The sequence below is a fragment of the Parasteatoda tepidariorum genome, chromosome X2, assembly GCF_043381705.1.
Source record: "Parasteatoda tepidariorum isolate YZ-2023 chromosome X2, CAS_Ptep_4.0, whole genome shotgun sequence".
Classification (NCBI taxonomy): domain Eukaryota; kingdom Metazoa; phylum Arthropoda; class Arachnida; order Araneae; family Theridiidae; genus Parasteatoda; species Parasteatoda tepidariorum.
Window position 1 is genome coordinate 8,852,277 of NC_092215.1, and position 25,848 is coordinate 8,878,124.

At 26.6% G+C, this 25,848-nt stretch overlaps 1 protein-coding gene across 1 annotated transcript in view; it reads left to right on the plus strand.

Annotated features, from left to right (window-relative positions):
• LOC107443374 (LIM domain-containing protein jub) overlaps positions 1-25,848 on the plus strand; it is a 43,390-nt gene that overhangs the window by 3,530 nt on the left and 14,012 nt on the right. The window contains exons 2-5 of the mRNA XM_016057226.3: positions 17,594-17,695; positions 19,846-19,913; positions 21,873-21,935; positions 22,959-23,089. Coding sequence (XP_015912712.1) covers positions 17,594-17,695; positions 19,846-19,913; positions 21,873-21,935; positions 22,959-23,089 — 364 coding nt within the window. The remainder of the gene's footprint in view (positions 1-17,593; positions 17,696-19,845; positions 19,914-21,872; positions 21,936-22,958; positions 23,090-25,848) is intronic.

Sequence of the window (25,848 nt, forward strand, 5' to 3'; positions counted from 1 at the left end):
TAACAACTTTTTTTTTTTTTTTTTTTTTTTTTTAAAAAAACAAGATTGCTACATAAATTAAATATTTTTCAATGAAATTATAATTGAAGAATTATGTTTATTATTTAGTTATAATTTAGGAAACCGAAACTAAATTTTTGGTGACTTATGAATTTTGTTGAGAGAGCTTTGCAAAATCCAGTGCTATTAACATATTTTTTTAATGAGTTATCATTAAAATTTAATTGTTAGACAACCACAATAATGAGGATAATTAATAGATCTCATATATTTTATAATAAACCAGCTTACTTCATAGATAAGTTATTATTCAATAAAATTATGATTAAAATATGATATTTATTTAAAAGGCCTAAATAAAACTTTCTATGACTGGTAAATTTTACAGATAAAGCTTAGCAAAATCCAGTACTATTCTTACATCTTTTTTTATTATTTATTGCTCATTTTTTTTTATTATAAATTCTTTAAAACTTGTACAAATATTAAAGCTGATTTATTTTTACAAATTACTAATGCATTGTTGGCCATCAGATTTTTCTTTGGTAAAAAAAAAAAATAATAATAGTTTGCAATTCTTTTTTATTAATTAAAATAAAGCATTAAACTGTGTGTAAGGAGTTTTAATTAAGTCCTTAGTTATCCCTGGGCCCCTATTGTCTTGTTTTCCTCATTGTGCATGGCCTTGTTTGTGTGTTTTGGTACTAAAAGAATGATTTAATAAACTTGGCACATATTGTGGATATTTTGTTTTAATTGTAGATATTCCAATTTATAATAGTTTAAAAGTAAAATGTGTTAGGTGAATATTTTATAAACAAAATTTGGTTTTTTTTTCTCTCTCTCTAATGGGCCTAATTAGGCCAAAGTCTTTAAAAATTTTATCGGAGATTGTACTAGCTTGAAAAAGTTCTATTAAATAATATAAATTATTGGATCTAAAAATAACCACTGATCACATGGCGGGTGAACAAAAAAAAGTGGAGACTTAAATAAACAAATAGTCCCTTTTTTTTAATGGTTTAATAATAAAAGTACATCAATGCAGAAAGACTCTGTAAAACAAAATTTTCCATAAAATGTCCAATGTCTCCATTCGAAACTTTGGTCTTTTAAAATCCATCAATTTTTGATGGAAAGATTCAAGTGGAAGAAGAGTTCTTTAACTATTCACATATTAAAAAAATTATATTGTATACATGAAATTGTTTTTAAATAGAGTCAGTATGTTTAATTATATTTTGTAGCATATTATTATTTTTATTGTTAAATTAACTTTTTATAGCCGTAGATTATATCTAATATGAATTTTTTTTTTTTTTTTTAAATATATTCCAAGCAAAAAAAGGTTATCAAAAAGTGACTATTTAAACCTGGACTTTTTTTTTTCTTGTGTTCAGAAAATGAGATTTTTTTTCATTGAGTTGAAATACTCCTTGACTTTTTTTGGAGAGTGAGATTTACTTCAGAGGCTTGAAAAATAATTACATTTTAAATTACAGAGATAGAGTTCAAAAAAGAAAAAATAATAATAATAAAATTAGCATATTTGAAATTTTTTGTGCCAAAAATAAAATATCTCAATTTGATTAATAATTCAATAATTTTTTTTTTTCACTTGGCAGCATCTGAACAAAATAAAAAAAATTACTTCATTTCTTTTTTTTTTTTTTTTGAAAAGGGGGAAATTTGAAATTAAGTTATTGACGCCCCCAGCCTGATAATTTAGTTTTTCATTCACCTTTTTTATTTATTCATGTGTGTGTATATATATATATATATATTTATTCATACTTTTAAAAATCTCACTAGTTTTTTTTTTCGTAGGCATTATTACGATACACGAGTTTCGAATTTTAATTGTCAGTTTTGACGCTCTTTACGTGTGCTGATTTCATTGTATTTCCATGCAGTTCCTAAAATCGAGATTTTTTAACACTAAACGTACCAACACTTTACTATACCATAAACAGTAAACAGGTCTTTCGATCGGTTATGGTATGTTTAGTGTTAAATACGTTTTAACGTCTTCTAAATTTTGAATAAAACTCGTTTTGACGTCCTAAATTTGCACTAACTTCATATCGAATCCAAATTACTTTTGATCCTTTTTTTCCGCAGTTATTGCTATGCATTTCCACGTAGCCTTTAAAATTTCAATATTTTTAGCCCGATATTATTAAGAATCGCTCATTTAGATAACAAATTTAGACATGGTCTATTTGTGCCGATTTTATCGCCGATCCAGGTTATTTTTCAATCGTTATTTAGACAATTATTGCTACTCATTTCTACATGGTTTTGAAAGTGACGCTTGAATTTAGAATCCCGCATTTAAATAATCAATTTTTGACGTGCTTTATTTGTGCCGATTTCATCGTAAATACTAAGTGATTTTTCATAGTTTTTTCGGCAGTTATTACTACACTTTTCCACGGGATTTAAATGACTACCTCATATTTTTAAGCCTCATATTTTAAATATTATCTTATTACGACACGCAAGTTTTATATTTTCCATTATAATAATCACTTTTTGATGTGCTGTATGTCCATTTGTGCCGATTTTATCATAAATATGAGAGAAAAACGGTTTTTGGCAGTTGCTGCATTTTTCCTTGTGATTTTTGAAAATCCTGGTATTTTAACACAATATTTTAATTCACAAATTCGATTTTTTTTTTATTTCCAGAAGTTTTTTCTTTTAAATATATTTAAGATTTGTAAAACCTATAGTAAAACCTATAAACTTTCTTTAAATTAAAGTATTTAACTTGCATTTATTTTACTCACTAGAATATTTTTAAGAAAATTTAATTTAATTCTACTAGCGTTAAACTTTCTTATTGTTAAAATGGATTTTTGTACTATGTAATATGATAAAGATAACCATGACTTTTCCTATTGTTTTTTATTTATTTCCATTTATCTAATTTTTTTTTCTGGTACAGGAATGTTTTTTTACGTAATCAGTTTTGCATTTCTTAATTTCAAACATTTAAAAGTATTTAATTTTTTGAAACGTATAACTAAGTTAACTGATCGAAATAATTTAGTGCCTAGAACAATGATGTTTATATAACAATTACTACCTATAATTGCTGTCAACAGGGCCTGATTATTGCCTAGGGCCCACAATTTCTGGGGGACTGTAAAATTAGTAAGGAGTTCTCAATATTACTGTGTGTTTAAAAAAAAAAAAATAGTGAAATAAAGTTTTTCTCACAAAATGCATTTTTTTACCTAAAATTTTCTTCAAATCTTAGCATACATGCTGAACTTATTGTTCAATCTAAGGAAAGGTGGGCTAGCTTTGTGTTGGCTTAAGTACTAAATAAAATTACAGCTTACAGTAAAAAATAATTCAGCTAATCAGTGGCTTTTATAGCAAAAATCACTGATTTCAATTGTTTGTGGTCACCAAACTATTTTTATTTTGACTTAACACTGTTTTGTTGTTTTATATTTTGCTTTGATGCGTAATATAGATTCATGTGTTTAATAGATGCGTAAACTTTATCTTAGAAAAATAATCTTCAATTGCCTACTTTCAAAATTTCTTAGAATGTTTCTCTTGAATCATGCAGTTAAATAGATTGAATCTTTTTTATTCTTAGGACTTCTCTTAAGTAATTTAGTTAAAAAATATTTTGTAAGTGGCCCGGAAAATTTGGTGGGCCTGAATTAGTCTTGATCGGTTTCTGGCTGTCAACATGTCTGTCTAAATACTTGGGCATGCGGCCCTTCATTGGTCAATCTGCCGTGCACCTTGCCCTTCACTCAAAAAGTTCGTACATCAATATTTTACAGCATTATCAAATTTGAAATCACAGTTATTTCTTTTTTGTCATTTAAACTTAGGTCCATGCTTTGGTATCGAAGTTATTTTTTCTAACTGTTCATCAATCAATTTCAATTTTTAGCCTGTTTAAGATTAAAAATCCTCTTTTACATTCAGTTGTTTACGAGGGTATTGCTTTATCTGAGTTTAAATTTAATGAGAAACAGAAGAAAAAAGAATGAACAACCCAAGTAACTTTTGATCTAATGATCGGATCTTCACTTTCTATGACTCAATCTTAATGGTTCAAGCGGATGACCTCAAATATGCTAATTAATTAGGGCAAACGATATTTTAAGCAACGAAATCAAACATAGAATCGTATTTTCTCTGAAGAAACAAATTTAGAACAATTTAGCAAATAATGATTTCCGACCCCCAAAATATAGCGGGTAGCTGCATCGGGGAAAAATAGTCGACGTAATTTTTACTCCTTTTGTATCTCGAGAACTTTTTCAGCGAATTGAAAATATTTGCGCACAATAATTAAATTATTTAATCCAGAGATATAATTCCATTCAAAAAATAATTTTAAATGTTTTTTTTTTTATTCTATTTAATAATCGAAAAAATTTGAATTGTAAGGCATACAAAATTTTTCATAATTTTAAATAGTGTAATTTTATAACATTTTAACAAAATTGGTCGGATTTGGAGAAATTGAATTTTAAAAAAGTCAGGCATTTAAAATTGGATTCCTTTGGAACTATTTTACCGACTTATTCAAATTTTGTATTTTGCCATATAAAATTACGTTCTTTAAAATGATAAAATTCATACACCTTACAGTTTAAAATTTTTTTCGACAATGATTAAATAAAATTAAAAATTACTGTTATTAAAATTATCTTTGGATTAACGAATTTTATAATAGTGTGCAAAAATATCTCAATCCGCTTAAAAAGTTCTCGAGATATGGCGAAAAACAAAAAAAGAAAAATTAACATTAAAGGATCCAAACTTTCAATCCCTCAACCTATGGGAACCATATTTCCCAGGTTGCGACTACCCCTTATATTTTGAGGTTCAGAAATTGGAATCCATCAAAAAGGTATGTTTCTTCAGAGAAAATACGATTTTGTGTCTGATTTCGTTACTTAAAATATCGTCTGCAATAATTAATTAGCATATTTGAGGTCACCCCTTCGAACCATTAAGATTGGGTTCCAGAACTTGAAGATTCGATCAAAAGTTATTAAGAGTGATCCGTTTTTTATTTTGTACATATTTGTACGTACGGATAGTCTTTTCTTCCCTGCTCAGCCAATAACATCTCTCTAAATCTAATCTTGTATTTCAACTGTGCTTCAGCCTGATTATATGTCACTAAGATCGTGTTAAACGTGATTGCTCTGAAAGAAGGGGTATTGCTTTTTTCTAGTTCAGATTTATTTAAACTGATTGCGTTAAAAAATTAATTCCATCTGTAAACTATATTTCAATTTATGCAATTTATCCAATCCGTTAATTTGTTAAATTATTGAAAATAAAAATAGAAAAAAATCAGCTTAAGAAAAAATTGAAGAAAAAAAAACACTAAATAATCATCCTATTCGTTATATTTAAAATTAATTTTCATTAATTTTAACTCTTCCTTTCCTGAAGCATATGCGATTAGAAAAGAAAAAAAAAAGTAAAAGAAAAAAAAATTGATGCATTCTTTATTCCATATTCATTTTTCAGTTTTGTATGAAAATGAAAGTATTGTGCATTATTTAGTAATCTACTAAATTTCTCCAATGTCAAAAAATAAACTTGCTTCTGGCTTTTGACAGATTTCGACAGTTTTTTAAACCCAATCCTGTTGTAATTTCCTAATTAAACTTAAATTTTCTAGAATGCGACATATTTTGATAGTCGAAAACCTAAATTTTTGTATATTTAAAGAAAACTTTTTATGTCTGATTCCATAATTCAATCAATAATTAGCATTTATTAATTAGTATAATGGTTGTATTTCGTCTAAAAGAAATCTAATTCTTCCAGGATTCTGAAAAAAAACCGTGGAACTAGATGACTATTTCAAATTATACATTAAATTCATTTGCATTATCTTTTAATTAACTTGCAAATTAGCCAAATAAATTTTGTTTCTGAATTTGTGAGGAAAAAGATAATTTATTTATTAGTCGAAAATTATGATACATTTTAATTTTTGCGTCTTTTGCCCTATCGAATTTTTAAGCGAAGCGAAGATATTTTGGTGCACCATTATAAAATGCGTTTGTTTAAAGATATATTTTTTTATTATTTTATTTAGAAATAGTTGAAAAAATTTTGATCTGTGAGCTTATTAAAATTTTTACATCCCTTTAAAGAATGTCATTGTAAATGGCAAAATATAAAATTTGAACAAAATCTATTAAATAGTTCTTAACACGTTGAATGCCACGCTAATTTTACATGGCTTGCCCGTCTGGCCAAAATGATTTTCTCAGTATGTATTGCATTAATTTCTTCAAACCATTTTAGTTACGATAATAATATAAAGAAATTAAAAGCATTAAGAATTTACTCGAATTGTGTGTTTCTAATAATCTTGGCTTCACCGGTCACTGGTGACCCCCGTGGCGCTACGAACAAACTTAGTGCCGGTCACCAGTGACCCCCTTGGCATTCAACGCTTTAAGAAATAAAATTTAAAATGTCTTAATTTTTTAAAATTTGTTATCTTAAATACTAATTGACCGATTTCGTTCAAATTTTGTATTTTGCATTTAAAAAATACATTCTTTAAAATGATTTAAACATTTGTATGCCTTACAATTCTAATTTTTTTTGTCTATAAATAAATAAAATAATTATAAAAATTATTTTTACATAGAATTATCTTTGGAAGTTTTAAATTCGTTTCAAAAAGTTTTCGAGATATGGTGAAGTTTGCAAAAAGTGAAATTAATTTTAAAAAGTTCAAAATTTCGTCCGCTCTCCTGACTAAACTATTCTGGCTCCAGTTTGCAGCCTGACTACATTCATAAACTACATAATTTATATTTAAACGACATTTAATACATGAATTTTATTTTTTAAACGACATTTCATATATTTTTTATAAACGTTAATTTCCATTATAATTCATAAGTCATTAAGTAATTTTCAATAATTTGAAGGCATGGCAAGTATTTATCACAACAGATATAATAAAAGGTATTAAAATGGGGAAAATTGCAAATTATTATTGTTTCATTCGGGGACGATAAAAAGACTTGCAAAGTGGATGGTTATTTAAAAAAAGGTTGGGAATCTATGATAATTACTTAGCAATGTTATATTTAGACCGCATCTTAGTTCTGGGAAATCCATTTACTAAATAAAAAAAGTTATTAAGGTTTTCTGTATTCTCTTCTATTTCCTCTTTAATTTAATGAAACATATTTTTGCTGTATCACATAATAGCTTGTTTGCCTTATTTCAGTTATTGTTGTTTAAAGTACGTTTCTTAAATTATAAAAGAGAAAATTTAAGGAAAAAGTTTTTAAGTTGCAAATGAACCAGTTTTCTTGTTTTTTACTTCGCTCTCGAATTTTTTAGATTTTTCTTTCTTTTAATCTATGAACATTCAAAAGTACATTTTACGCTTTTTGTAAAAATAAAAAGAAATAAAAAAAATCTATATTTCTAAGGGATTTTTTTTGTTTTTTGTTTAGCAATTGATACAGAAACAAATGCAAGCAGTATTTGAAGTTCAATATTTTTGAAGCTGATTTAAAGTTCAATATTTTGAATGATTTGATGGAAAAACAAAACATAAATTAATGAGCTGTAGTGTATCTTTTTTTTTTCAATTAAAAATACGTTTTTAGCGTTTTTATTTTTTTTTTCTCAAACTTTCTATCTTACCCAGAGGATTTTCTTTTAATTTGACGATAATTGCTTAGTACAGAAATGAATGCAAGCAGTTTTACCAGCAACAAATACATAAGTATCGCTTTCTAAGTTTAATACTTTGCAAAAACAAGACATGGAATAAATAAATAATCATACTATTTTCTCATTTTGTTCCTCATTTCTTTTTATTAGTAATTCCCGAAGGTTTTTATTATTTTATTTTTTTTTTACATCCGAAACTTGATACAGAAATGAGTGCTAACAGTTTTACGAACAGCAGCTGTTTGAATATTGGTTTGAATTTCAGTATTTTGAATGCTTTGATGAAAATTTGAAAAAACAAAGCATTTAATTAATGTGTAGTTATCTCTCTCTTTTTTTTTCTTCTTTTTTTTTCACTGAGAAATAAGTTTTAACCGTTTTCTAACTCACATTTACTATATTCCTGGAAGATGTTTTACTTATTTATTTGTTTTTCCTTTCATTATTGTCCACTGTTTGATACAGAAATGAATACTTGCAGATTTATAAGTAACAGCTGCGTTAATATTGGTTTAAAGTCTAACCTTCGTTTTTAGTACAGTATTTTGCCTGTTTTGATAATGAAAAAAAAATCAAATCATTATATTATGAGGAAATTGTAATTAACTTTTTTCATAAGAAAATGTGATTTTCGCATTTTGTACCTAAATTTGACGGCCAGTGTATTATGATGCAGAAACGAGTGCAAATAGATTTACTATTTACAGATACGTAAAACTTTGCTTTTAAGTTTAATATGTTGCATTCTTTAAAAGAAAAATTGAACGGGAAAAAAATAAATATTAAATTAATGAGCAATAATATATATCTTTTTTCGTTAGAAAATGCGATTTTCTATTCTCCCATGGGAGAATTTCTTTTTAATTTGACGACCAGTGCTTGATACAGTAATAATAAATGCAAGTAGTATTACTAGCTACGAATACGTAAAAGTTGCTTTTAACACTAGAAGGGCTGAAACTTAGTATATACTTATATTGCCCAAAAGCAGTCAAAATGACTAGATCGTGAAAGAATGACTAATGTGTAAATAAATTTGTTTAAAATTAATTTTTAATACTTTTTATATTATTTACAGTTATATAACTAGTTATTAGTAAATATAAAAAATTATGTTGTTCAAAAAATAACAAAATTCTAAGAAAGTGTGACATTGTATAACATCATTGTTTTTCTAATTGAAATTAAAAAGCATTCAAAATGACTTCCTTGGGTAATCTAGTGTTAAGTACATTTGCATGCTTTTAAAGAAAAATTGAAAAAACAAAGTATTGAATTGATAAACATACGATTTCCTTGTTTTGTACCTCAATTTTTTTTATAATCCTGGGAGAATTTTCTTCTTTTTAATTTGTCTAAGCTTGGAATGTTGAAAAGACATTCGCCGCTTTTCTTCTTCCTATCCCATTAGACTGCTGTTTTGCCCTAAAAATAGGTTCCCTACGGCATACATGATATTCTTACGGAAGTTCATGGACAATCCTCGTCGTTCTTCTCTTTTATTTTATTATATACAAAATATATAAGAAACGATTATAAATTCTATCAGTTATGCACATTGAATGTTTTCCTTCGTTAGTTCTGGTTTCGATTTGAGTTCTTCCTAGACCGTTCATCTTGCTTCTGCAGCCATGTTTTGGCAACATGCCTTTTTCATCACACGCTAATGTATAGGAACTTATTTCATTTGATGACTGTAATAGCCATTTTTGATAATGAGAATGGAAAGTAAGTTTTCTTTTTTGGAACATATTTATGTATGCTTTTGGAATTTGATATATCTCTTTTGAGAGTTTGATATTATTATTAAATCAATAAGCCGCTTTCGGAACATATTTATGTAAACTAGATTTTTAAAACGTGACTGTTTGATAGTTCGATAAGAATTTGTTTGCTATAAATATTTAATCGTTTCGTCGCGTTTGAAACATATTTATATCCTCTTTAGAACATACTTATATATAATGTAATTGGCATTTAATATGACTATGATTGTTTAATAATTATCGTAATAAGCCGCTTTCAGAAAATATTTATGTAAACTAGATTTTTAAAACGTGACTGTTTGATAGTTCGATAAAAATTTGTTTCCATAAATATTTAATCGTTTCATCGCGTTGGAAACATATTTATCTCCTCTTTGGAACATATTTATGTATAATGTTATGGGCATTTAATAATTATCGTAACAAGCCGCTTTCAGAACATATTTATGTAAACTAGATTTTTAAAACGTGACTGTTTGATAATTTGATTAATATTCAATCGTTTCGTCGCGTTAGAAAAATATTTATCTCCTCTTTAGAACATATTTATATATTAATGTTATTGGCATTTAATAATTATCGTTTGATATTACTATTTAATCAATACGCCACTGTTAGATCATATTTATGTAGGTTAGTGGATATTGAAAATGTGAATGTGTTTGATAATTAGATTAAAAGAAATTACGTTTGTTATGAATTTTTTTAAATCTATTCGTCATGTTTAAAACATGTTTTTCTCGTTTTTAGAACTTATTTATGTGTTCAAAATTTTAAAATATGACTGTGTTTGTTAGATAATTAGCGTTAGATATTGTTATTAAATCAATACTCCGCTTCTAGAACTTATGGCTGTATTTGATGGCTAGATAAAAATTTACTTATGCTATTATTTAATCGATTCGCCGCGTTTAGAATGTATCGCCTCTTACGAATGTATTTCCTTAGAGCGTATTTATGTAAATTATTGGAATTAGAAAATATGACTGAGTTAAATAAAAATTGATATTGTTATTCAATAAATTTTTTTTAAATCTACAACTTAATTTTTTTTTCGTATTTTGATTTGTATAGTGTTTAGATTAGTTACTCTTCATTGCAAAAATTTGAAATACGTCGGGTAAACTAACCAGTGAAGGAACACTTAAGCTTCGCTTGTTTTTTAAAAAATCATATTAATTTCAAAATTCGTAATTTTAGTTAAATGACAGTGTCAACATATTTGTTACTAATTGCAAATTATGTAAAAAAAATTTAGAGAACTTACATAATATTGTTTTAAAGTTTTGGAGGTTCAAATAGCAAGTAGTAAGAAGACCAAGTGAAGGAACAGCTCTTACCAATGAATGAACACCCAGTAAAGGAACACTTAATTTTGGTTGTTTTTAATGCTCTTTATGAATTTATAAGCCATACAAATATTTAAAAACAAGCCTATTCTTGAAATTACAACATATAAATACTTGGAAAATTTTAACTCTTTGTTTGTAATCGTGAATTGAAAATTAAAGTGTCAACTTATTAACACATACTGTTCATTCACTGGGAAATCTATGCCCAGTAAAGGAACATGCCTATTCCCTTACTGGTTAGAAGTTGTTTTTCGTATTTTAAAATATTTTTGATGCGGAACATCATTAAAGGTACAAGAAAATTAAAGTTTATCTTTTATTTTCATTAACTTAGAAAAAAAATCTGTAAAGGAACACTTATTCCTTCACTGGTTTTTCATCGTTTGGTGATCCAGTGAATCAATACCCCCTTATCTCAGTACTTTATTATGCTATGATGCCTTAAATATATAAAACGTAACTTCAATAACTATATTTTGAATTCTCTTTTTCACAGTGATGAAAATAAAACTATTACATGCAATTAATTCCACTTCAAACATATAAATACAAACACTCACCTTATAATATTTCAAAGAAACAAGATGTTGCAGAGATAATAACAAGTTCAAAAATTTTCCCAGAAAAGTCTTATTTGACCAGGTAATCCAAAACATTGCTAGATGACTTCCTATTTATTGTTTGCCAGTAAGCTATTGTTACTAATCAATCTAAAGAATAACTTTCAAATTCTTATTTTTAATCAATATTTACGAAATGTTCCTTTACTGGTTGGTTTACCCTACTTGTTGCTTGTACAATTTTTCTAAAAACGATTAAAATCTTTCATATTTCTTTCCATATTTTTCATAAGACAATACTGTATGCAATAAAGGTAATACAGTCTGGGCTATACGCAGTGAATATTACCGACATTGCATGCATTAACGATTCTTAATTATCCTATATTTATATGGCTCATATTTTCATGAGACCGAGCTACTAATATTAGATAAAATTTGGTATATTGAACAACATTACTAAAAAAATAAAGAAAATCAAAAAATATTTAAAGTTTTTATTTTTTTTTCTGTCTGTATTCCTTAGCTTATAGTGATTGTCTTAGGAAAAATATAATTGCATTTAGTCTTATTGATCGGAGTTTTTAATTACAATGAAAAATTACGAGAAAGATAAGAAATTTGATCTAAGTTACTTTTTAGACAGCTTAATGACATTATCATATTCTTTGAGTCTAGTGAATTTTGTTTCATTTGATTTAAAAATATATATAAGGTGTAAAAAAAGTTTTAAAACCATCAAATATCTTCATAAACATTCATGAGATCGAAAAGTGAAACTAGACACAATCAATATTTTTTCAAAGCTATCCAATGATGCCAAAGTCTATCTTTCATCCCCACCCCGTGAGGGCGGGGTTGAGGTCAATTTTCAATTCTTAAATTATGAACCCTATTTTTTATTGCAGATTCGGATTCTCCAAAGTAAAGTAGGGTTAGTTTTTTTTAGGAGAATCAGAATCTATAATATGCGTTTAGTATCATTGGATAGCTTTGAAAAAAATATTAAATGTGACTATTTTTACTTTTTCGATCCGTTGTATATGACAGTTTCCAATTTTTTTTTTTATATCTCGTTAATCTTATCGTATTTTTTAGTATACTTCTTTTTAAACTACTTTTCTTCAAGAAAAAAATCGTATTTTATGCCATTATTTAAGGCACTAGTTTCAGGAAGTTATGTTGTTGTTATTGTCGTAGGCCATTGAGGCACTGTGATTTCGACTTCTACCGCACCCATATGTAAAACCCTTTAATTGGGTGGACCCATTCCTTCACCCACAGATCGTAATTTTGACCTAAATCAGGGAGGGATCAATCTCCTATCCAGCACCCCCAGAGGTAAAATTTGTTATGAGAACATGGAGGACTTTGTGACCCGTTGGATTTAGTGTGCACCAGTCATGATTTACTTCGCGGTTGGATTCGAACCCCCGTTCTCACGAACATGAGTCCAGTGCCCTACCAATCAGGCTATTCCTGCCCCTCCAGGAGGTTATACTTTAACGTAATCTATATTTAATCTGTTTAATTAATCGTAAATAATCACAAAATATAGGCACTACTGTACCAGATCTCCAAGCATTTATAAAGTTCATGAACTGTAAATTTTCTGAGTTGCTTTTTAAAAAGGCAAGAGCATCGAATTTTTCTTTAAAAAGAAACTTAAGTTAAAATTGGAATTTAGTTTTTTGCTGAAATTAATTATACTGATTTGACTACAAAATTATTCTAATTATTTTATAATCTATTTGTCAATCTATTTTACCTTGTCCATTTTTTGTCATATTATTATTTTATCCTTGCTTCCATTATAACTTTGTTTAGCTTGAGTAAAAGCATAATTTAGTTTGAAATATTAAATTTGTATCAAGTTATAGTTTATGTATTAATATTTTTTTGGTACTGTATGTGTGTGTGAGTCATTTTTAAGAGAATGACCAAAAGTCTATTAAAAAAAAAATATATAGAAGTTCGAAAATTGTTAATATTCTTTTTACTCCTGACATATATTTTCACTCAAAAAGAAACATCTGAATAACTTTTAATCTAACAATTGGATTTTCACGTGTGAACATTTAATCATAATGTTTCCAGTAGTAGACTTCAAATATGCTAATTACTGCCGACGATAATTTTAATTGCAAAAAATTTCATTTTTTTAACAAACATACCTTTTTTCCAACGGATTCGGATTTTTTTCCCAAAAATACGGAAACAATATATATATCAAAATATTGATATAAAATTCGTAATCTGAAATCAGGGTTTACCGTAATGACTGCCTCTAAACTCTATTTTTGGAATCCTTATCAGAAATGAAAACAAAATAGTATACTCATGGGGGTTGAATATTAGATAGGAAAAAAAAACGCTAGCTGAATCTGTCAAATTAAAGTGGAGGAAAGGAATGTAATAAACATCAAAATAGACTTAACTGGAGGTTCAAAGTTGAGAGTTTTTTTCACAATCGTTTTTCAACTTGTCTCTGTTTACTCCCACTTTTAAACCAATCAAGTTGTTTATTGCACTTGTTTCCTGTGCAGTAATTTGACAAAGTAGGATAATGTTTTCTTTTTTCCCTTCAGTTAAATATTAATTTAAGAACCCTCATATGTAAACTTTTTGTTTTCCTTTTTGATAAGAGTTAAAAAATTACATATTAACAGTGTTCTTTAGTGAACATACTGTATATAGTTCCAAAGTTTAATCAGGTAAGCGATTAAAAGTTTAAGTTAAACATTAATTTAAGTAATTGATTACTTTGTGCTATGCCCGGAAACTGTAAAAGTAAATAAAAACAATTTTGTACTCAATTATAAAACCCTTTTATCCGAAAGTTAGATGTAAAAAATGATTTTTTAGAATTATTTATTATTAATTATGTTAATGATTGAAAGAATTTTAAATTATAGGATATACAAATTTTTATATTTAGGACTGTGTTTTTTTATTTTTTTTTTACAAAACCTATAATTTGGCAAAATGGTTCGTAGTTGAGTCCCAGAAGTAAAAATTTGAATATACTTTATTTAATAAAAAATTTTACTAACCAGTTTCACTAAAATTTTAGATCTCCTCATTTAAAATGACATCTCTTAGAATAATGTGAAAACTTGTAGTTTTATTCTAAATAAATTTTTTTTGTTGAAATTTTTAATTTTTCAATAATTTAATCAATAATAATTTTTTTTTTTTTTTTGTTGCTAGTTATGATATTGTGATCTAAAACATTTTTCATTGACATTTCTCTCCTTTTGTCCGATAAGTTTGAATGAGTATTAATCATTAATTAGAGTTAAATACTATTTTGGTAATTACTCATTATATCGCAAAAACTTATAATTTGCGAGGACCTACGAGCTGCAAGAATAAAAAAAAATGCTAATTAATTAGTGATAACGATTTATTAACAAAAGTATACTTCCTTTTAATGAACATGTCTTTTTTTACAATTATGAATTGAAATCCATCAGAATATGATGGTGGTGTCGCTATTTTGCAAAATGCTATTTTAAATGTTGTGGACCTTTTAAATGTTACTTTTATTGACCACTATATGTCTGAAAATAGTGGTGTAAATTGACAAAAGTTTGCAAATCTCATTTACCCTAAAATGTCAAGAAATGTTTAATAATGATTATTTTTTATTATTCAATTTAATAATAGTCAAAATTTAATTAGTAAGTTAAAAAAAAAGCGGGTCTATTTTATCTGAATTAATTCAAAATTTATAAAAAAAAATTTAATAAAACGTATGTTAAATAGAATAAAATTATGTGCATAAAAGTTTTTTATATAAATATATTTATTCATTTTTGGCTTCACAAGACCATTTTTAATTTGTTTAAAAATGGTGATTGTCACAATAATAAAGACAATCTTGCATTTTAAATTAACTTATGAATCGGATAAGAACCATATTTGAAATTGCAAAATAAACATATAGAAAATATTTTTGTGGTAAGACTCTTCTGCCTAAAAACAGTTTTTTCTTAAATTTTCTTTCATTTTGATTAAAATTTTTAAAAAAAATACAATATTTTTATACTATGTATAACATTGATATACAGAGTGTAAAAAAAGTATAGAAACGGTAAAATATCTTGAGAAATATGCTTTAGACCGAAACAATGAAAATGTCACTCAATTTTCCACCCCCGCTTTCTGAGGGTAGGGTGGAGGGGTAACTTTGAAATCTTTAAAATAGACCTCTATTTTTTATTGTAAATTTGGAATTTCTAAAGAAAAGGGTAATCCAATTCGACTTATAGGTCTATGTATTTCTCTTCACCACTGGGAGGTGAATAACAAAAATTTAAATAGGGTACATGCTGTGTAAAATAGACCCATAAATTGTAAAAAAAAAATTTTAAAAAATTAACTAATGTTTTGGTAATTTTTTCATGTATATTTTAAAGAAATCAATCAAAAAATTTATGAAAATTTTTATGTTCTTAATTAGATGGGTTTTAAGATATCGTTTTACGCGGTTTGTATGCTATTTTCATTTTTGTTGGTTACCTCCTATTGGTGAAACAAAATGCATAAATATATGAGTCGAATTTGGCCATATTTTTCTGCGGAATCCAAATCTACTATGAAAAATAAAGATCCATATTTAAGATTTGAAAGTGGCTTCACATCCCACCCCACAGTAGTGGGAGAGCTTATTATCATAATGGTTTTTAGAAAATATTGAATTCATCCATTTTTATTTTTTCACTCAAATGCATATTTATTCAAATATTTCACCATTTCCATGCTTTTTTTTTTTTTTTTACACTCTGTATAATTTTCAGCCATTTTTTTTTTTTAATATTTAACGAACAGTTTTGCAGAATGGTGGCACAGTTAACAAAAAATCGCATAAAAAAACAAGGCTTATTGTTTAACAAGTAAAAAACTATGACTGCAATTTAAAAAAGAAAATAATAATCTAAGCAAGATGTAAGATAAGAACAATTTAATAAAATGTAATTTTTTATATAAATTGTGTGAAAATTAATGCAAGTAGAGTGTTAAATAACTTTTTTTTTAATTTGATTTTTTCCCTTAACTGAATTATGGAGTGAAAAATATCAAGAATTTAATTTTTTAAAGGTTTTAAATCTTTGTTATATTTTTCTGAGAAACATAGTTTATCTATAGTTAAGTTAAAATTTATGTATTGCTGATTTTAATAATGATTTATTTCACTTGTAGTAGCATAGACAACACCCTCGCCTTGGAATTAAATCACTTGATAAACAACAATGAATCAATTTTTATTTCTACAAGTTTATCAATTTAATGAAGTTAGCTGTTTCATATTATTTTTGTAATAAATAATGTATTTATTTTATTATTCATATTGCTAATTACTGACACTTTACATTATTTCTTATTATTTTTAGTACTTCTAAATGTTAAGCTTCAAACAATATTTAGTTAGTTTGCTCATTCAATTAGATTACTAAATTTAACAATTAATTTAAAACATGATTAAATAAGATCAATATTTCTTTCAATGATTATATTTTTTGAAGGGATAATTTGTTACATGCCTCAGTTGCATAATTATATAAACTTATATATGCATAGATTTGTTTATTAGGCACTTCCCTTAAGGCATTTGCCCGTGTCACACATGGATAATCTTGTATCTCATGTTATTTTATTTCTATTGCCCGTCTGAGATGCAGTTTAATAAAAATAGATATGCTAGATGATAATTAAATTTATTTACCATAGATTACACCACTAAGCAGTATTTTTCTTGTTTTACCTGCAGTTCATTTCAATGATTAGTTATTTGATATTTAGTTTAATTTATTAAATATTAATTGACATACTGATTTAATTTGATTTTAATATTTTGAAATTCAAAATAAACCTGTAATCAAATTGTTTAACTTCGTTTGAACCCTAATTTTTTTTTTTATAAGTTTTACACCAACCCCCGCTCTCTAGTCACTCCCCAGAATCAAAATTGCAAAAAAATAATAACTTGCATTATACTTATATATTCATTTTCTGTCAGAAAAAACTTGATAATTTTTTATATCTTTTCCACAAAAATAAAAAAAACTCTTGCTTTTAAAGTGTTAAAATAATTTATTATTTGCATTATCGTATTCTTCTTCATAATATTGTTAGTTTATATATGAATTTAGTTATCATTCTATATGACAATTCATTTACTAAAAATAAATTATTATTATAGGTATTTGTCATACTTGTGGTGAAAAAGTCTCTGGAGCAGGCCAGGCATGCCAAGCTATGGGAAACTTATATCATACAAATTGTTTCATTTGCTGTTCCTGTGGTAAACACATTTTTGCTATGTTTCGTTGTGACTTCTGTGTCATCATTTTATTATTATTGGCTAAGTTAGATTCAATACATCCATTGTATTTGGGAGAGGTCTTGGAATACCTAAAATTTGAGTTTTGATTTTGCTGATAAAAAAAATTTTTTTAAGGGCTTCATAGTTTTCTCATATTAGCATGTCAAACATAATCTAGCTCTCTTTTCTTTGAAAGATTGCATAATCCATAACTTCAATAAATTCTTTATGCAAAAAATTAAATAACTTAATTTGAAGCATTTATAAATTTAAAAAAAATTACTTTTCTAATCATTTTAATGTTGCACAATCATTATATTGCTAAAGTAAACATTTTTGAAGTTTTAATAATATAATATATTGCATACCTGCCAACTCTTCCGGATTTTCCGGAAGATTTTATTTTCATATTTAAAGTGGTAGCAATACTCAGGTTATTCCAATTAACTTTTTTAATTATAATGATAATTATAAATGAATTTGACCACCACTACATATAAATAATTACAATAAATATATAGAAGCATAATAATCATTGCTCAAGCGAATTTAACAGGATCAAAATATAAATATATTTTTGAGTCAGATTGTTTTTCGTTTATTGTTTTACAACCACTCTGAAAATCCATTCTCGGAAAGAGTGAAAGTTGTCAGGTATGATATTGTAGTGAAATAGGTTGTGACTCTAATCCTAAGTCCAAAAAGAAAATTGATGGATTATATATATGATAATTAGGCTCGCAAGTTTTAAATAATAAATTCAATAAAACCTATTATTAAATAAAAACCAAAAATAAAATAAAAAAATAAAGATTTGAAAAAATTATTTCTTATAATCTTATGCCAGTCAATATTTTATGCAACTAACAGAAACTAAACAGAATTTTGATTAAAAAAATATTGTACATCATTAAATTATTCTTGTTTATAATTTACCATTCATTGCTTAAGATTTTCCTTTTATTTATTTATTTATTTATTTATTTTTTGTACTTCGAGAAAAAAATTTTAGTATAAACGTGTAGGCAACAAACATGAAGTAGTAAAATTTGGAATAATCCTTTTAGCATATGGTAAGAAAGTTGTTGGAAATAGTAATTACGATAGTAAATGATTTTGTTTATAAGTTATTTACTGATTAAATATATAATAAATGAAATATTAAGAAAAAAGATTAATCAATTAGGTTTTACATTCTATGGAGAGAAAAAATTAGTTCTTTTTGATTGATTACAATTTGATTTTAAATAAGTTTACCAGTTGTTACATGGACAATTAGTAAAGAACCCAGTATTGTCTAGTCCTCAGTTTCTCCAAGAAGAAAAACTAACCTGGTTTCACAACCAACATAAAAGTTACTGAAATCATTGTCCCTCTTCAACATAGGAGAGGGTTAAGAAGAGGAATGTGCTGCTTTACAACTTGTTTACCCAAGTTTAAAAACAAGGAACATGCAAAAGTAGAATTTTACTTAATATATAGAAATGCTGTTATTTGCAATCGCAACTTCTATAAATTTTAAGCATGAGAAATTTAAGAATAAGGAAATGAAATTAATAAACAAACTACCAATTTATCAATGTATGAAATTACCCAGATAAAATAAGCATATAAAATAACGTTAAATGAGAGTTCAGAAGGGACCAGTAGAAAAGTTAACTATAACCAAGTGTTCACTATATCCCAGATTCATTATAGCAGGATTTGACTGTATTTCAAAAAATTCATGGTTTCTAGAAATAAAAATGATTATTTACGAAAATTGAAAAATTTGCTACTCTAATTTTAATGTGCATTGCAACTACCTAATATTTGTGTCAAACAATCTAGGTAATTAGTCAAATGTAGAGTTAATTTTAAAGTACTCAGAGAGCATCTTGTTAAGTATGCCAAGCATTCCATCAAGGGCCCACAATCTGCTTTCTGTTGGTGGGTAACTATGAAAGCCACATGGCCTTTTTAAGCAATAATTAATTAAAATAATACTTATTAATCAAATTAACTCAATATTTTTATGCGTTTAAGCTTTATTTTTTTTTTCCTGGACTGCTCTCAGTAGTGCAGGTTTCCTAATTTTAGTATCTAAGTCTTTGATACCTAATTTTTTAATGGTATACCCTTTTTTATAGGACGTGCTTTGCGAGGTAAAGCTTTTTATAATGTGCATGGTAAAGTATATTGTGAAGAAGATTACTTGGTAAGTTATTTGAAATAATAATATTTGTAAGTTATTTGCTTTATAATATTTAAAAAAAAAAAAAAACACAGAATAACTTGAAAAATTCCTTGGGTTTTATAAAAATTCATATTTTTATTTGAAATGAGGCTAAATAATTATTTTCCTTGCTTTTAACTTATTTTTCTTGTTTTTACAATATACCACAATTCTAGCACAGTACCCTTTACTAGTCCAGAATTTGTTTTATATAAAACAATTTTTGTTTATATCTGTGAGACAAGCAACTTTTATTAAAAGGAAACTTTATTTAAACTTACCTTTTACTAAGAAAGATAATGTTGAAAAAACGAATTTTTGTCATGCCCAAGCATCATTTTAGCTTTAACAAACATACTGTAGAACTTACTGCACACTTTTGTATTTGATATAACATAAGTCCTTGATCTAGACTCTGGAGCTAAAATTGTTAAATAAAGAGTAAAGTCTTAGAAAATCATATTAAAAAAGATGGCTAAAAATATTTTAATATTTTTTTTTCTGATGGTGAAACATGACTGAATTTAGACAGTACATACTAACTTGTTATTTAATTGTATTTTAAAATTGAAATAATATACTGTGCATTGGGTTAGCTTCAAATATAACAGTAACTTTTTCCTTGTTTAAGAAATTAGTGTTTGAAATATCATGTATAAACATAATTTAAAGAGTAGTCTACCAAAAGGGATTTATTTCATACAGAAAATTTAAAAATTTGGGGAAATTTTTTTTTCTTAAAATTTTTATATCATATTGTAACTTGGTCAACAGGACCTCTACTTAGCAGAAACTAAAACTTAGTTTCACCACCATAATTTTTGAAGTGGTTGCAAATTAATTCAAGTTAAAACAAATTAATTCCAGTTTCAATTTTGTTATAATAAAAAGTTTTAAAATATTTACTTGTTTTTAACAAACACTTAATTGCTAGTTGTATTTTTATAAATCAGATTAGCAGAAAAATAGGCATTTAAAGTGTTATTTATTTATTTATTTATTTTGATAATGTGTTCCAAGCTTTTCCTAACCACAATCAATATCAAATTTTTATCATTGAATGTCAGCAATGAAGTAGGCAGTAGTCAGAATATCATTAATTGTAATTCAAATATTACAACTATAAAAATCTTTAGTTTAAAAATATTAATTCTTGCAATGTTTGAATTTTTCTAGTCTAACATTCAATAGTAATTCTAAAGAAACAATGAAAAACTCTTTTTTAAAAAAAAATTGTAGTTACTGAAATTAATTGAAGAAAGTTTTTTCGATGTTATTTGAAAATTGATATTTAACAACAAAACAATGTGGGAATTGTTTTTTATTATTTAATTTCCTTACAATAAAGTAAAAAAGAATAACAAAAAAATTACTTGGATGATCAAAAATGCCTATCGATTAACAAACTAAAGTGTTTTTGCTGATGAAAATATCTGATTTTTCTTTTTTTCCTGAAATGCCACAAGCATTTTTCTTGAAATTTGAATGTGTAGCCAGGAGAATTTTATCTCTCTTGTAATTTTATTTGAATTTGTAATTAATTTGACCTGGACTTTTCATGGCATACATGCCAGATATATTTGTCAAGTTTTCTTAAAGATTTAATATTCTGACTAATTGTAGATAGCTAATTTTGTTCAAGAGTATTGTTCGCCCGCAAAGTTTACGGGCTGTTGCCATTTGACTTTTTTATTTTATGCATTTTTTGTATTTTATGTTCTTTAATGTTTTTTTACTTGGTTTTTAATAAACATTTACCCGTATGCCCTCAATTGGGGCAGGTCGGAGTAAATATTTTCATCTCTCTTGTAATTAATAGAAAATAGTTTGACTTGGTTGTTGAACTGAAAACCTCACTTAAAATTGAATAATATTTTTTTTTTCCAATCGCGTAAAGATCAAAGTAATTTTTTTTGCTACAATGTTTTTATTTTTCATTAGTATTCTGGCTTCCAACAAACTGCAGAAAAGTGTGCAGTATGTGGACATTTGATTATGGAAATGGTATGTATTTATGTTTTAAATTTTTCTGCATAACTTCTGTTAAAATCATTATTGAATCAAAGATAGTAACTTAAGTATCATTAATCCTATCTTTAGCTTAATGTATGTATCTTTGAGCCTATTTTTTTTTCAATGTGGAGTTTAACATACACTGAAATCAACTGAAACTAATAAGTATAAAATAAGACAATAGTCATTTTATGACTCAAGAACTTTCACGAGTGTCGAAAAATTGTGAATATTTTGGGGATCAAACTTTTTATGGCTGTTTTAATGCCTGCTAATATTATCAATCTAATCGTTTTTGCTAGAGCACATGTATAAATTCTTGCTAGTGTTTAAAAGTAACGTTCCAAAAAAAATGAAACAATCCGTTTCTTATGCCCGGAATCATGTTTAGTTTTCAATCTATATACCTGGTGGCAGTACCCGACTATTTGTAGTGTGTTTAAATATAGTTTATTTTAAACTAGATGTCAGCACTCATCAAGCATAAATGTTTTTGAATATTAAAAAATGGATACATATATTGGACCTACTCTTAGATTTATATAATTTTCTAGAATAAAAAAAAGCGATCATTAAGGGGTTAAAAAAATAATATTTTTTTAAGAGAACTCATAGTTTTTAATCATTAATAATCATAATTTAATCGTTAATTGAAACTTAAATTTTTAACACAGAGAAAAAAATCCTTAAAAGAATTATTGATCATAACATAAAAATAGTAAATTTTTTAAAGTATTTTCTTGCTTTGAAATAAAGACTAACATTCTATTTTATTCAAAATAAAATTATTTTTAATGTACCTGGACCAGTTGTGAGCATTTTAAAAATGAGTGTGACATGTTTTAGAGTTTTCTGTTGATTGTGTTTATCTTTTTTGCATGCTGCTTTGCTTGAAACAATTTATATAATTGTTATAAACTTCTTAAATATTTGTTGCAAACTTTTATTATTATAGAATCAGTAAGGTATTAGTCTGATTAAATAAGTGATTTTTTTTAAAAAATGTTTCTTAAGATACTTCAAGCGATGGGACGATCCTATCATCCTGGATGCTTCAGATGCTGCATTTGCAATGAATGTTTAGATGGTGTTCGATTTACTGTAGACATGGACAACAAGATATATTGCGTTGAAGATTATCATATGTAATTATTTTTACTTTTCATATATGTTAATTGTAATTCTTTTATGTATTTATTTTAATTAGTTTTATAAATTTTTAAAGTGAAATTAAATATTTCAGCCTTAAATACATATTTACTTATAGAATTAGAATTATATTTAGTTTTGTTTTCTGTGCTTTGGAATTTATTCAGGGTTTCTTGGAAAAAATCTTAAACATGAGACATGCTCTTACGGTCCAAAAGGAACAAGATTAACTATGTCCATTTTGTATGTAATCTTGTAATTGTAATTGTTTTGTATGTAATCTTGTAATATGTAATCTATGAAGTAATCTTGTAAATCATGAGCAAAAGGTTAAAAAGTTCGGCAGCTGTTTTTGTATTATTGAACTAACTGTCATCCATGCTGCTACACAGAATGAGTTAAAACACTGATTTAATTTTTTTTTTTTACATTTCATGTCACCATACCAATGATTGTACTTGTTAGTAGAATCAACAGCTTTCTTTTTACGTTTTGGCTTCCTTTTCATGTCATTATATTTTAACCATGTTAATCAATCTTAATTTAGTTTTATCCTGTTCGGCTAGTAATTATGAAACCTTTTACAAACCTGTTAAGTTAGATTTTTTTAAACTTCAGTTGTTAAATTTTACTTTTTAATTGATATTTAAAAATTATAATTCTTTTTTTTTTCTTCCTTGTAGCCATTTTTTGTGTAGGAATTAAGTATTGACCCCATAGAACGTTTTTTTCCCAGGTTACAGAGAATAGGGAAAACCTGGAATCATCAGGAAATTTGAATTTGGCTCTAAAATTAAGGGAAAATTCTTTTTTTAAACAACATTGAAAATTCCTATGATTTAAAAATGACCGGTCTCAAAATCTCCAATAACAGTAATTTATTTAGATTAAAGTTACATTATTCTATATACTACAGTTATTCCTCATAAACATTTCCCATTACAGTTGAATTTTTTCTTTTCTTAGTTAACTGATATTTTGTTTCTCATAATATATATCCCCGAATGCCCTTAATGGGGCGGACCTGTATACTATTTCCCCTTCTCATGAAATCTAATACTATCTGACATACGAAATAAAATAAATCATGTTTTTCTGATGAAAATTGCAATGTTCTGATAAAATATGGTCTGGAATTACGTTTTAATTTTTCTTAGATGCTTTGAAAAATCAGAGAATTTTTGAAATTAAGTGGAACCAAATAATAAATTATAAGCTAAGTATGGAATAGAAGACCATAATTTTTTCTAGTCAAATTAAAAGTACTAAGAATAGGGATACAAGAAATGTTTATACATATTTTAAATTCTAATACATGCACGCAACATATTTAAGCAAAAAGTAATAAAATATTGAGAACAGAATATAAAAAAATGCTTAAAAAACTTACAAGTGGCCATCTCTCTTTAATGTGAAACTAAGTTGGACATTCAATACAGTAAATGAAAAGTAAGGTTAAAATATGGAAAATGGAACATTTCATTGAGTTTACCATGAAAAATGTATAAAGAATGAATTTTACTATGGAAAATGAGTTTAATAAACGATGATTCTAATAAGCAAAATCTAATGTATAGAGTTATCCCTTATTTTTGAGAGAAGTTAATCACTTCTTTGGCAAAGTTTTTACATGTTTCATGGAGCCACTGCATGTACCTTGCACATCTTATACATTTATCATTTTTAGTTGTGATATTGTATTCCTCTTCTTAGCTAAATATACTGATATTCATCAAATTCTGAGTTGTAAATTTAGTTAATTTGTAGGGTTCTTTCAAGTAATTTATAGGGCTCTATTGGATAAGGTGTTAGGTCTGTAGAATCGGAATATAATATGTGTGTTTTATACGGTTCATAAAAAATTTAAAAAAGTGGTTTCAATTTTATAATAAAAAAGCTAAGGATTTATTTTATTTAAAAAAAATAAAATAGGATTAATAAAAAAGCTAGGGATTCAACTTCAATCTTAAAATTTTGAAACCAAACCAAAGAGAAATCATTAACAAAACCAAAGATTTTGTAGCTAGATTTATTTATTTGAAAATATCAAGAGAGTGGTGGTGAATACAAATTTATTAAAATACATCTTATTTTCTTACCTTTCTTTTAACCAAATTTTGAACTTTTTAAGAATCCTAAGATCTCTGATGAAATACAGGGTTCCCACGGTCCTTGAGAGTCCTTGAAAGTCCTTGAATTTTTTTTTGCTAAATTTAGGTCCTTGAAAGTGCTTGAAAAACGTCTTAGGTCCTTGAAAAACTTGATAGGTCCTTGAATTTGTCCAATACTGCCAGCGGCCCTTTTTATAAAAACCCGCGGATCTTTCTCGTTCTTTCTGTTTTGTTCCCGAGCTCTCTCACATGATTTTTAACGCCACCGTTTCTATCCGGGCCTAGCGTCTTGGTGTCTGCCAAGCGCGCGGACCACAGCAGACAATCAATGCGTTCGGGGCGAGACTCCACTTCATCTTCTGTCGCATATGCTTAGATCTTCTTTTTTCTTATCGAAACTGGAATACTCTCGCATTTTGTAACAATATGTACGTTGTAGTTTTCAATAAATTTGCCGTTTTACCATCCGCACTTGTCCTTACGTTTGCGTCATTTCAAAACTTTATTGTAAAGCGTATTCGCAAAGGCACGGCTTCGTATTTGTGTTTTGTAGTTTAGACTAGTTATGCCTGGGAAGTGCTATTTTAATCCCCAATGGATGGATAATCAAGCTTATAAAGAATGGAGTTAACAGAGGTGATGAG